Below are 14,879 nucleotides of genomic sequence, written 5' to 3'. Positions count from 1 at the left end.
CCCCCGTGCCTGCCAGGAGCTATTTCTGAGCAGACAGCCAGGAGTAACCCTTGTGCAACGCGGGGGGTGGCCCAAAAACAAAAAACAAAAAAAAAAAAGAAAACTGGGCTTAGAAATATATGCTCTCATAATTTGTGGGAACTTAAATACCTGTTACTAAATGACTATAACTGGGTTATTATTAGTATTTCCTAATAATTATCAAATAAATGAGGGGCTGGAAAAATAGCACATAGATACAGAGGCTCTTGTCTTAGACATAGCTGAGACCATAATGGTGGTTTAAGCTGGCACTGCATGTGGTCTTCTGAACACCTCAGGTGGAGCCCCAAAGCAAGAGCTTAACCTCACAAAAACCTAGTCTTAATGAATTTAAAGAAACAGCATAGGCCTGACAGCATCTTCCTTGCAAGCACATGAGCTCAGCAACCATGTACCTGTGCTGAGCATGACCCCCACAGCACTGGGTGGGCCTGCAATTCCTGAAGCCACAGCAGCAGTCAGGAAGTGTGACCTCCAGTGAGCATCTACTTACGCATTAAGCAATGCCTACCTAGCATGACCATTATTTTGTTTTGTTTTAATTTTGGAGCCACACCCAGCAGCACGCAAGGATTACTCCTGGCTCTGCACTTAGAAATTACTCCAGGCAGGCTCAGGGGACCATATGGGATGCCAGAGATCAAACCTAGGTTGGCCATATTCAAGATAAAAGTCCTACCTATTGTGCTATTGTTCCAGCTCCATGACCATGATTTTCTTTTTTTTTTTTTTTTTTTTTTTGGTTTTTGGGCCACACCCGGTGACGCTCAGGGGTTACTCCTGGCTATGCGCTCAGAAGTCGCTCCTGGCTTGGGGGACCATATGGGACGCCGGGGGATCGAACCGCGGTCCGTCTGAGGCTAGCGCAGTCAAGGCAGGCACCTTACCTTTAGCGCCACCGCCCGGCCCCATGACCATGATTTTCATACCTGTGCTGCCTTCATCACAGTTAAAGGTATGTGTGAGTCCTGTGAGTACTTTAGCCAAGAATGTCTAAGCATGAAAACCTCAGTCATTACAATTGCCACCGAAGGAGGGGAAAGGTGTGGAGTGGACCAAACACAAAGTTAACATACTATTATTTGACTTTAGAAACAGACTGATGTGGTTCAAGCAGTAGAGGCCTGAGTTTGATTCTCAGTGCCACACACCCACCTTAACCCCAGTGTCCTTGGTGTGGTTCCGATTAAAAAGTTAAAGAATAAAGGAACGAAAGTGGATGAACTAGCTTACTAAAGTAAAATGGAATGCCACAACCTGACTCTAAAGATTATTCAACTGATCTATCTAATCTAAATGTGAATTTTTCAAATTATGCGAGATGCAGACTTATCAACTACTGTCAAGTTGCATTCATTTACTGTTCCTCCAAACACACCTTACATATTTTCATCTGCAGCTTGAATTTAAAATACCTTCCACTGACTCCGTAACATTCTTTCTACATTCTTTCCAGGAGTTCAGATTCTAACTAGACTTAAAACTCAATTTTAGAACTGAAGAGTTAGAATAGCAGTGATAGCACATGCTTTGCATACAGCCCACTCTTTTCAATCTCCAGCACAACATGGTCTCTCAAGTTCTGCCAATGCATTCCTGGAGGCCCCCCGAACACCACCAGGTATGGCTCTGGAGTCCTCCCAAGTTCTACTGGGGTATCCCAGATGATTCCCAGCATCATAGGGTCTGAGCATACTGCATTCTTTTTTTTTTTTTTTTTTTTTTTTTTGGGTTACACCCGGCAGTGCTCAGGGGCCACTCCTGGCTCTACGCTCAGAAATCGCTCCTGGCAGGCTCGGGGGACCATATGGGATGCCGAGATTCGAACCACCGTCCTTCTGCATATAAGGCAAACACCCTGCCTCCATGCTATCTCTCCGGCCCCAGCACACTGCATTCTTGAAACCAGCACTGAGCTGTCAGCCAGGCAGGTTGAGAATCACAGAGAGTAATGTCCTGGGCCTCTAAGCTCCACTTGGGAAACTCACAACCCTGAACAATGATAAACAAATGAAAGCTAATGTAAGTCACATGCTCTACATTAAGTCTTTTTTTTTTTTTTTACATTAAGTCTTTTATAACCATCTTATAACCATCTGATATCTTATTTTTCTAATTTTTATTTTAATCAGTGGCCTACATATCATTGACAATAATATTTTAGGTACATATTAACATAAAATCAGGGAAATTCTCATCACCGAATTGTCCTCCCTCCACCTCCGTTCCTGTCCTACCTCCCATATCCTCCTCCCTCACCCCTGGGGCTGCCAGAATAAGTGGTCCCCTCTGTGCCTAGTTAACTACTTAGTGGTCCTACACCTGTTAAATCTTGGATATCTGCAGAGTATTCCATTTATTTACTGTTTAGATGCTCTTTAGTTCAACTCATATCCAACGTCTCACTGCAGTAACATTATTTATTTTGTCCCAGAGAGATAAAAACTGATTCTTTTTTTTCAATATTTTTTGAGGGGGGGCACACCTAGTGGTGCTCAGGGTTTACTCCTAGCTCTGCACTCAGAAATCACTCCTGGCAAGCTCTGGGGATCATATGGGATGCCGGGGATTGAACCCAGGTCCATCCTGGATCAGCAGCATGCAAGGCAAACACCCTACCACTAAGCTATTGCTCTGGTCCCTTATTTAATTGAATGATCATTTAAATTAAATGATTCATTTAATTGAATGATCATGAGATACATGGTTAAAAGTTACAAAGTTGTTCATGATTGCATTTCAGTCATACAATGTCCAATACCCATCCCTTTATCAGAGCACATTTTCTACCACCAACGGTAGTTTCCCTCTGGTCCTTCCCTCTACCTTCCCCTGACCTGCCCTATGGCACATGATTTTTTTCTCTCTGCCTTTACAACCCTGTGGCTTGCAATATTTTTACTGGAGGGGTATCATGCATAATCCTTCCAGCACCCAGTTCTGGTCTAGAGTGATCGTTTACAACTACAATTGTCATGAGATCCCTGCTCTGCTTAACTGCACTCCCCTGCTATTTATGGCAAGCTTCCTACCACAGACTAATTCTCATTAATATTGTCTTTGGGTATATTATCATACTATCTTTTTTTTACATGTCCCACAAATGTGTGATCATTCTATGTCTATCTCTCTCCCTTTGACTCATTTTGCTCAACATAATATCCTATATATCCATCCATGTATAAGTAAATTTATGACACTATTTTTCCTAACAGCTGCATTGTATTCCATTGTGTAGGTGTACCACAGTTTCTTTATCCACTCATCTGTTCTCAGACACTTGGGTTGTTTCAAGAATCTGAGGGGCGGGGCCAGAGAGACAGCACGGAGGTAAGGCGTTTGCCTTTCATGCAGAAGGTCATCAGTTCAAATCTGGCTTCCCATATGGTCCCCCGTGCCTGCCAGGAGCAATTTCTGAGCATGGAGCCAGGAGTTTCCCCTGAGCACTGCTGGGTGTGACCCAAAAAAACCACAAAAAAAAAAAAAAAAAAAGAATCTGAGGGGCATCTAGGTTGTTTCCAGAGTCTGGCTATTATAAATAACACTGCTATAAATATAAGTGTGAGAAAGGGATTTTTGTATTGTATTTTTATGTTCCTACGATATATCCCTAGGAGTGGTATAGCTGGATCATATGGGAGCTCGACTTCCAGCTTTTGGAGAAATCTCCATATCGCTTTCCACAAAGATTGGACCAGACGGCATTCCCACCAGCAGTGAATAAGAGTTCCTTTCTCTCCACATCCCTGCCAGCACTGCTTGTTATCGTTTTTCCTGATGTGTGCCAATTTCTGGGGTGTGAGGTAGTACCTCATAGTTGTTTTGATTTGCATCTCCCTGATGATTAGTGATGTGGAGCATTTTTTCATGTGCCTTTTAGCCATTTGTATTTCTTTTTTGTCAAAGTGTCTGTTGATTTCTTCTCCCCATTTTTTGATGGGGTTAGATGTTTTTTTCTTATAAAGTTCTGTCAGTGCCTTGTATATTTTGGAGATTAGCCCCTATCTGATGGGTATTGGGTGAATAGTTTCTCCCAGTCAGTGGGTGGATCTTGTATTCTGGGCACTATTTCCTTTGAGGTGCAGAAGCTTCTCAGCTTAATATAGTCCCATTTATTTATTTCTGCTTTCACTTGTTTAGAGAATACTGTTTCCTCTTTAAAGATAACTTTAGTCTCAATAGATGAATGGTTAAAGAAACTATGGTACATATACACAATGGAATATTAAGCAGCCATCAGAAGAGATGAAGTCATGAAATTTTCCTATAGATGTATATGGAATCTATAATGCTGAGTGAAACAAGTCAGAGGGAGAGAGATAAACACAGAACGGTCTCCCTCATCTATGGGTTTTGAGAAAAATGAAAAACATTTGTGTAATGATTCTCAGAGACAAAATAGAGGAGGACTGGAGGGTCCAGCTCCTGACATGAAGATCACCACACAGATCGTTTAGTGCAGTCACAGAAATAATTACACTGAGAACTATCATAACAAAATGTGACTGAATGAGGGAAGTAGAAAGCCTGTCTAGAGTACAGGCCGGTGTGGGGTGGACACTTGGGATATTGGTCATGGGAATGTTGCACTGGTGAAGGATTATAAATATATATAAAAGTAATAACAAAATAAAAAAATAAAATTGGGGAAAGTAATGACTCCCATAAAAAAAAAAAAAAAGAATCTGACTATTGTTCATAGTGCTGCAATGAACCTAGAAGTCCAGATGCCTTTTCTACATTGTGCAAAAACTTATTCTTGAAAGGAAGGAGAAGTATCTTGGATATTAAAATGGCTTATGGATGTCAAAAAACCACAATACATAAAATATAATTGCCTGAAGTAGGGCTGGAGATAGCACAGTTGTAGGGCATTTGCCTTGCAAGCAGCTGACCCAGGACCAAAGGTGACTCGAATCCTGGCATCCCATATAGTCCCCGTGTCTGCCAGGAGTGATTTCTGAGCACAGAGCCAGCAGTAACCCTTGAGCGCTGTAGGGTGTGACCCAAAAGCCAAAAAAAAAAGAAAAAAGAAAAAAATTGCCTGAAGTGGGAGATTAGGACAACACTGTCCACAATGGTTCCTTTTACAAGGGGTGCAGAAGGATATAAAAAATAATGACCAGGGGCCAGAGTGGAGGCGCAAAGTGGTAGGGCATTTGCTTTGCAAACGCTAACCTAGGACAGGCCGCGGTTTGATCCCACCAGGGTCCCATATGGTCCCCCAAGCCAGGAGTGATTTCTGTGCCCGTAGCCAGGAGTAACCCCTGAGCGTCAACTGGGTGTTGCCCAAAAAGTAACAACAACAAAAAAAAAGTATTTGTTCTCCCTAATCTTTGTTAATCTTAGGCACAGTTATTTACAAAAATGTTACCATTAAGGAGCTGATGTGATAGCACAGTAGGTAGGGCATTTGCTTTGCATGCAACCAACTCAGGTTCAAACCCTGCCATCCTATATGGTGCCCCAAGCCTGCCAGGAGTAATTTCTGAGTATAGAGCCAGGAACAACCCACACCTGCTGCCAGGTGTGGTGCAAAAGGCAAACAATAAAACAAAAAGTGTTACAAAAGCTTTAGGCATATGATGTCACCACACCACACCAAAGTATCACTAGGTCTCCTTTTGCTTCCTTAGTCCCTCTTAGTAGATCAAACTCTACAGGAAACTTATTTTCACTAGCTACTGTCTATTCCCTTACAATACTTTTAAACTTTTTTTTTTTGGGGGGGGGGGGGTTTCGGCCACAACCAGTGACACTCAGGGGTTACTTCTGGCTATGCACTCAGAAATTGCTCCTGGTGTGGTCCTCTGGGTATCACTGGATACAGCCCCCAGAAGCACCATGCATGGATTATCTCCAGAACTACATATATGGGATGCCAGTGGATTGAACCGCAGTCTGTTCTAGGTTGGTACATGCAAGGCAGACGCCCTACCACTTGCGCCATCATTCAGGCCCCTGCTTTTATTTACTTTGTTTGTTTGTTTGTTTTTTGGTTTTGGGTCACACCTGGTGACTTTCAGGGATGACTCCTGGCTATGAGCTCAAAAATTGCTTCTTGGGGGTCTTGGGGGACCATATGGGATGCCGGGGGATTGAACTGTGGTCAATCCTAGGCTAGTGCTTGTAAGGCAGACGCCTTACCTCTAGCGCCACTGTTCCGGCCCTGCCCCTATTTTTAAACTTTTAACCAAAATTTATTTTATTAAAAATCAAATAAACTGGGGCTGGCAAGATGACGCTAGAGGTAAGGTGTCTGCCTTGCAAGAGCTAGCCAAGGAAGGACCACGGTTCGATCCCCCGGTGTCCCATATGGTCCCCCAAGCCAGGGGCAATTTCTGAGCGCTTAGCCAGGAGTAACCCCTGAGCATCAAACAGGTGTGGCCCGAAAAACTAAAAAAAAAAAAAAAAAATCAAATAAACTGGGGCTGGAGAGATAGCATGGAGGTAAGGTGTTTGCCTCCCATGCAGAAGGTCGGTGGTTTGAATCCCGGCGTCCCTTATGGTCGCCTGAGCCTACCAGGAACAATTTCTGAGCATAGAGTCAGGAATAACCCCCTGAGCGCTGCCACATGTGACCCAGAAACCAGAAAAAAAAAAAAAAAAAAAAAAAAAACAGAAAAAAAACAAACTATTAAAAATTTAAATTAAAAAAATTATAAAATAAAAATTTATTTTTACTAAAATACTATGACATATGAAGTTGTTCATAATAGTTATTTCCAGCTTAAATATTCTTTTTTTTTTGGGGGGGGGGCCACATCCGTTTGACTCTCAGGGGTTACTCCTGGCTATGCGTTCAGAAATCACCCCTGGCTTGGGGAGACCATACGGGACACCAGGGGATCGAACAGCGGTCCGTCTGCTTGCAAGGCAGACACCTTACCTCTAGCGCCACCTTCCCGGCCCTTTTTTTTGTGTGTGTGTGATTTTTTTGGGTCATTCCCGGCAGTGCTCAGGGGTTACTCCTGGTTCCATGCTCAGAAATTGCTCCTGGCAGGCATGGAGGACCATATGGGATGCCAGGATTCGAACCACTGTCCTTCTGCATGCAAGGCAAATGCCCTACCTACATGTTATTTCTCCCACCCTCTCTTAAAATAAAAAATTTGGGGGGGGGGGTTTTGGGTCGCACCCGGCAGCACTCAGGAGTTACTCCTGGCTCTCTGCTCAGAAATCGCTCCTGGCAGGCACGGGGTACCATATGGGATGCCGGAATTCGAACCACCATTCTTCTGTATGCAAGGCAAACGCCTTACCTCCATGCTATATCTCTGGCCCCTCTTAAAATAAATTTTAAGAGCTCAAGAGACACAGATGGCTAATGGCTACCAAAATACACAGCACAAAGATCTTTTCACCAAAGAATCTACTGTACAATGCTGATACAAGCCTCACTGCTAAACTCTAAATTTACATATCAAATTAAATTACAAATTTACACAATAAATTTACATTTTTGTTTGTTTGATTTTGTTTGGGGGTCACACCCATTGATGCTCAGGGATTACTCCTGGCTATGTGCTCAGAAATCACTCCTGGCTTGGGGGGATCATATGGGATGCCATGGGATCGAACTACAGTCTGTCCTAGGCTAGTGCTTGCAAGGTAGAAGCCTTACCTCTAGTGCCACAGCTCCCCAGCCCCTAAATTTACATTTAAATTGCCTTTCTCATATCTTCACTTAGACATTAAGGATCTCAAAAAACCAAAGTACTCATATTCTTCTCAAAACTTGTCCCTTTCAACTTTCCCTACTTCAACTTTAACTTCAACAGTTAACTAATTTTTCCTAGTGTTTATACCATAAAAGTGGGGGACCCTGGACACCCCTCTAACTCACACATTACAAGGCTAGCAGATAATTGTTAGCATGAGGACTTAGGAGATAAAATTGGTATTAGTGTGCAAGCTTTGAAGGTAACCAAGTCTGGGTATGATCCCAGGCACCACTGGTCACTGAGCTTCACTGACAGCAGCCCGGGAGGCTGATGACTGTTACTGGGCAGCCCTGGTGGTCTCATCATGGCAGGACTCTCACAACATCTCATCCTAAGGCCTAGGATCTGAACTGTGGGCCTAGTACAGGGGTGACCACGAACAAGTTTGACACAAAGAGCCAAAATTTTAAACTGTGAGAGTCAGAGAGCCACATCACGCAGTGACCTGCCAAAACAGACAAACACTCACACAAAAGCATCTAATTTTAACAATAATATATTAAACACATATTGTATTTTCCCATTTTGAGTGAGGGTAAAAACCCTGTTTGCCACCCCTGGCCTAGTAGGTGAGTCTCACTGATAATGCCCCTTGGAGGCTAAAAAACAAAACCAAAAAAAATCAACTGTAGTTCTAGACCCTGACCTTATTTCATATTTTCCATTCTCTCCCTTCTCTACTTCTAATACCTTGTTCAAATTCCCCACTCTTGGTTTGCTAGTAGAAATAACTTCTTAGGAGCAGGCACAATAGTGCAGCGGTAGGGCATTTGCCTTGCCATGAGGCTGACCCAGGACGAACCTGGGTTCGATCCCCGGTGTCCCATATGGTCTCCCGAGCCTGACAAAGCGATTTCTGACTGCATATCCAAGAGTAACCCCTGAGCATCATCAGATGTAGCTCAAAAACCAAAAAGAAAAAAATAAATTCTTAGCTGGGTTTAATTCCCAGAATCCCATATGATCCCCCACGCCTGCCAGGAGTGATTTCTGAGTGCAGAGCTAGGAATAACCCCTGAATACTGCCAGGTGTGGCCCAAATACCAAAAAAAATTTTTTTGAGATATCATTATGTTTAAGAATCAGATTCTAGTGCTGAAGACAACCCAATGATCTAATGTATATTCTTTGCATGCCAGAGGCCCGGGTTTGGTCCCCAGCACTGGCCAGTTCCCGGTGGTACTCAGGAATTATTTCTGGCTTTGCACTCAGTAACTACTCTTGGTTGGCTTGGGGGACTATATGAGATGCCAGGGATTGAACCTGGGTTGATATCATGCAAGGCAACTGACCTAACGAACTAACGAAGTGTACTATTGCACTGGCTCCAACACTCCTACTTTTTTTTTTTTCGTTTGTTTGTTTTTTTGGGCCACACCCGTTAGATGCTCAGGGGTTACTCCTGGCGAAGTGCTCAGAAATTGCCCCTGGCTTGGGGGGCCCATATGGGACGCCGGGGGATTGAACTGAGGTCCTTCCTTGGCTAGTGCTTGCAAGGCAGACACCTTACCTCTCGTGCCACCTCACTGGCCCCAACACTCCTATTTTTTAAACAACTTTTTATATGTAATGTCAGTTTCTTTTGCCATTTTTTCATTCTTTAATTTACTGGCTCTGCATTTAGAAATCACCCCTGGCAGTGCTCAGAGAACCATATGTGGTGTCGGGGATTAAAGCCAGATTGACAACATTCAAGGCTAACACCCTACTTGCCTTTCTATTCCACTGGTCCCTACTTTATTGACTGTTAATGATGATCAAAAAGAAGCCTTAACAAAATTTTTTTTTTTTGGTCAGATTTGGCAGCACTCAGGGGTTACTCCTGGCTCCACGCTCAGAAATTGCTCCTGGCAGGCTCGGGGGACCATATGGAACGCCAGGATTTGAACAGTCCTTCTGCATGCAAGGCAAATGCCCTACCTTCATGCTATCTCTCCAGCCCCATGCCTTAACATTTTTAAATTAATAAACTTAAAACAATTAATAACACTTCAGAGAGGTAAAAAAAATAGAAATATTAATTAACTTTAAAGACTTTCATTCTGAAAGAGATTTTTAAAACACACTTTTTAACACTAACCTAAATATTCCATCAGCTGTTCAGCAGTTATGATTTCCATCATCGGTGGAAGTTTCACCTGAAAAACAAAGTATTTTTCCTTTGAAATCAACTGTTTTAGGTGACTGAACTGTTTCTTTGATCAGAAACACACATTGTATAAACAGATACATTCACATTCTTTTTTTTTTTTTTTTTTTTGGTTTTTTGGGCCACACCCTGTGACGCTCAGGGGTTACTCCTGGCTATGTGCTCAGAAGTCGCTCCTGGCTTGGGGGACCATATGGGACGCCGGGGGATCGAACCGCGGTCCTGTCCAAGGCTAGCGCAGGTAAGGCAGGCACCTTACCTCTTGCGCCACCGCCCGGCCCCACATTCACATTCTTAAAATCTTCAGAGATTGGTCATCCTCAACACAATTACTTCTGCAGGACTATGTTTCAAAAAAGTGGAGTGCAGGCTGAGCTGGGTCCCTACAGAAAGAGGTTGAGCACCCCCAAGTACTGCCAGTCTCAGTGCTGAATTTATTACAGGATTCAGCATTGCTGGGAATAGGCCTTGGCCATTTCCTACTTCATCAGGGTATGATCTCTATAAAGAATGTGTACAGAATGATAAAAGATCACGGTGATATTGAAAAAGATATTTTCAAGTCAAGTACTATGTTTGTCACCAACCATCTCTGTAACAGAAATCCCATGACAGAAAATCCAGTTGAAGAAAAGAAAAAGGCATTGGATGACATCACAAGTCACCAACGGATCAGTTTCATGGAAGACAGTTGAGTTTCATATTACTTTGTTCTGTCCTGGCAATTTTTTTTGGGTGGGGGGCACACTCACTGACGCTCAGGGGTTACTCCTGGCTATGCGCTCAGAAATTGTTCCTGATTTGGGGGACCATATGGGACACCATGGGATCAAACCACAGTCCCTTCTGGGCTAGCGTGGGCAAGACAGGCACCTTACAGCTTCCGCCATCACTCCAGCCCCACAAATTTTTTTGTTTTGTTTTGTTTTGTTTTTGGGCCACACCCGGTGTTGCTCAGGGGTTACTCCTGGCTGTCTGCTCAGAAATAGCTCCTGGCAGGCACGGGGGACCATATGGGACACCAGGATTAGAACCAACACCTTTGGTCCCGGATCGGCTGCTTGCAAGGCAAACACCGCTGTGCTATCTCTCCGGGCCCCAAATTTTTTTAAATTAAGATTATTATTATTATTATTTTTTTTTTTTTTAGTTTTTGGGCCACACCTGGAAGAGCTCAGGAATCTCCCCTGGTGTTACTCAAGGGACCACACAGTGAGACTGATCCATAATCTCTCACATGCTAAATTCCAGAACTTGAATTATATCTCTTGTCCAAAACCAGCTTTTATTGCTCATTTGGGGTGAGGGAAAGTACTTGGGAGCAACTCCTGACTCTGTTCATGGGGATCACTGCCAGTGGTGCTCTGGTGACAATGAGGTACCAAAGATAAAACCTGGTTTTCCTGCAACCAAAGCATCCACTCAGCCTTTTGAGTGCTCTTTCTGCCCCATTGAATGGCTAAAACACAGGACTGAAGTATTTGCCGTACAATTTATGATCCCACTTGTAAAGTTTTAAAACAGGCAAAATTAAGCCAGACTGCTGCAGGGCCTAGAACAGCTCAGTGGCTTTGAGTGTCTGCCCTGCAGACCTCACACTGTATGTTGCTCCCTGTCATCCCAACAGCTTTGTAGCTTGAGCCTGGTGGTTTTGGTGCCAGTGTGAAAGTTGGAAGATAATCCTTCAAGAAAAAAACTCTCTCTAAAAGGTTGAGGTGGCCATATAATATCAGATGACATAGACTTCAAGCTCAAAAGGGTTATAAGAGAGAGAGAGAGAGAGAGAGAGAGAGGGTAATTTCTTAATAATGAAGGGATATATACATCAGGAAAAAAAATCACAATCCTAAACAGACATGCACCCAGTAAGAGACCAACAAAATACTTAAAACACACTGCTAACAAACATCTAAAGTAATAATAGTAGTGGGAAACTTCAACACTGTTGACACTATTGACTCTGATATATATATATATATATATATATTATATATATATTCACCCCCTCCAAAAGCTGAATACATATTCTTCTCCAATAAACATGGGACATTCTCCAAGATAGAGCACATACTGGACCATAAAACAAACCTCCATAAAATCAAGAGGAAAGGGGCCGGACGGTGGCGCTGGAGGTAAGGTGCCTGCCTTGCCTGCGCTAGCCTAGGACGGACCGCGGTTCGATCCCCCGGTGTCCCATATGGTCCCCTAAGAAGCCAGGAGCAACTTCTGAGCGCATAGCCAGGAGTAACCCCTGAGCGTCACAGGGTGTGGCCCAAAAACCAAAAAAAAAAAAAAAAAAAAAAAAAAAAATCAAGAGGAAAGAAATTATAACAACTATCTTTTCAGACCATGATGCACTGAAAATAGAAGTGAACTGCAGACATGAAGAAATAATTTTAACATAAAAAATTAAACAGCTCATTACTGAACAATCACTGGGTCAGAGAGGATATCAAAGAGAAAAATCATTCTTCGAAGAAAATGAGGATGACGGTGAGGTGGCGCTAGAGGTAAGGTGTCTCTGCCTTGCAAGCCCTAGCCAAAGAAGTACCAAGGTTCAATCCTCTGGTGTCCCATATGGTCCCCCCAAGCCAGGGGAAATTTCTGAGCGCTTAGCCAAGAGTAACCCTTGAGCATCAAACGGGTGTGGGGCCCCCCCAAAAAAATGAGGATGGGGCCCGGAGAGATAGCACATCAGCGTTTGCCTTGCAAGCAGCTGATCCAGGACCAAAGGTGGTTGGTTCGAATCCCGGTGTCCCATATGGTCCCCCATGCCTGCCAGGAGCTATTTCTGAGCAGACAACCAGGAGTAACCCCTGAGCAACACCGGGTGTGGCCCAAAACCAAAAAAAAAAAAAAAAAAATTGAGGATGAAGACACAAACGATAGGGCAATATTGAAATCTCCAACTATGGGCCCGGAGAGATAGCACAGCGGCGTTTGCCTTGCAAGCAGCCGATCCAGGACCAAAGGTGGTTGGTTCGAATCCCGGTGTCCCATATGGTCCCCCGTGCCTGCCAGGAGCTATTTCTGAGCAGACAGCCAGGAGTAACCCCTGAGCACCGCCGGGTGTGACCCAAAAACTAAAAAACAAAAAAAAACAAAAAAAAAAGAAAAAAAAAATCTCCAATTATTATGTCTTTCTTCAAGTCTATTAGCAGATGTTTTTTCAGCATTGCTGGCTCCTCACTGGTTGCATATCTATCTATTTAGGAGTGTGATTTCTTTCTGGTAGCCCTTGATTACTAAGAAATTATATTCTCTCTTATAACCCTTTTGAGTTTGAAGTCTATGTCATCTGATATTAGTAAGGCCACCTCAATCTTTTTTTTGGGGGGGCAGGTGTGACCCAAAAACCAAAAAAAAGAAGAAGCTTTATAGGGACCAGATCGGTGGTGTAAATGGTAAGGCATCTGCCTTGCTCACACTAATTTAGGATGGACCACAGTTCAATCCCCTGACGTCCCATATGGTCTCCCAAGCCAGGAGCAATTTCTGAGAAGTAACCTCTGAGCATCACCAAGTGTGGCCCAAAAACCAAAAAAAAAAAAAAAAAAGGCAGTATATATTCTCCATGTTTTGGGAAACTGGAGGTTCTGTATCTTCTGGGGCAGACTTGGAAAATCCAGGGTGCAGTGTTCCTGGACCAAGGCCCTATTTGGCTATTGGGTTTTATTTTGCTTCCCTCTCTTCCATCACAACCTCCACCACAACACACACTTCATTCCCCTCAATGTCCCAATGGTCTCTACAACTCATCTCCCTCCCACCCCTCTAGGTTACTTAGTTCTGGGGACATCTCTCTACTTCTGTCAAGTATGGCCTTTTGCTGCTCTCTAACCATACATATTTATGTTAGATACATAAGAGAGACCATTCCATATCTATCCCTTTCCTTCAGACTGACTTCACTCAGCTTGATACCTTCTAGTTTCATCCATGAAGCACCAAATGGGATGAATTCATTTTTTCTTACAGCTCTGTATATGTAGCATGCATTCTTTTTTTTTTTTTTTTTTTTTTTTTTTGTGGTTTTTGGGTCACACCCGGCAGTGCTCAGGGGTTTTTCCTGGCTCCGTGCTCAGAAATTGCTCCTGGCAGGCACGGGGGACCATATGGGACTCTGGGATTCCAACCGATGACCTTCTGCATGAAAGGTAAATGCCTTACCTCCATGCTATCTCTCCGGCCCCGTAGCATGCATTCTTAATTCACCCACAGCTGAACATCTGGGTTGTTTTCATATCCTGCCTAGTATACTAGTGCTGCAAAGAAAAAAACATACATCTATCCTTTCCAATTAATGTTTTTATGTTCTTGGGGGTAGATACTGAAAGTGGTATGACTGGGTCATATGAGAGCTGTAGTCTTACTTTCTCACGAAATCTCCACATTTCTTTCCATAGAGGTTGAACCCAACAATATTCGCAAGAGGTCTTTTCTCACCACATCCCAACACTAGTTAAAATCTGTCTTGTGGATATGTGATTTGCATTTCCCTAATAATAAAGACAATGAGCACTTTTTCATCTGCCTACTATTCTTCTCTATCCATTTTTGGAGCTTTATAATTTCCTTCTAGTTTTTGTACCACACCTGATGGTGTCCTCTCATCCTGGCTCAATGTCCAGTGTTCACTCCCTGTGGTGCTCAGCGGACCATGTAGTACAAGAGATTGAAACCAGGGCGTCTACATGCAAAGCATGAAATGCCAGTCCATTGAATTAGCTACCTGGCCCTATTCAGATTTTGAATATATACATAGTTAAATAAAAAATTTAAAATACATAAATTACATAATTTAAAAATCACTTAAAATGTTAACATCACTTTTTTTTGGGGGGGGGGGGGTCACACCCAGCAGCGCTCAGGTGTTACTCCTGGCTCTGCGCTCAGAAGTCACTCCTGGCCGGCTCAGGAGACCATATGGGATGCCAGCATTCGAACCAGTGTCCGTCCTGTGT

The 14,879-nt window shown here is 43.3% G+C and overlaps 1 protein-coding gene across 1 annotated transcript in view; it reads right to left on the bottom strand.

Moving 5' to 3' along the window:
• The window catches only part of MINDY2 (MINDY lysine 48 deubiquitinase 2), an 80,940-nt gene that overhangs the window by 49,730 nt on the left and 16,331 nt on the right, over positions 1–14,879 (bottom strand). The window contains exon 3 of the mRNA XM_049772842.1: positions 9,847–9,904. Within this exon, the coding sequence (XP_049628799.1) occupies positions 9,847–9,904 (58 nt within the window). The remainder of the gene's footprint in view (positions 1–9,846; positions 9,905–14,879) is intronic.

The sequence above is a fragment of the Suncus etruscus genome, chromosome 5, assembly GCF_024139225.1.
Source record: "Suncus etruscus isolate mSunEtr1 chromosome 5, mSunEtr1.pri.cur, whole genome shotgun sequence".
NCBI lineage: Eukaryota > Metazoa > Chordata > Mammalia > Eulipotyphla > Soricidae > Suncus > Suncus etruscus.
The sequence above is the reverse complement of the archived record's forward strand: the minus strand, read 5'-3'. Positions and strand labels throughout refer to the sequence as shown.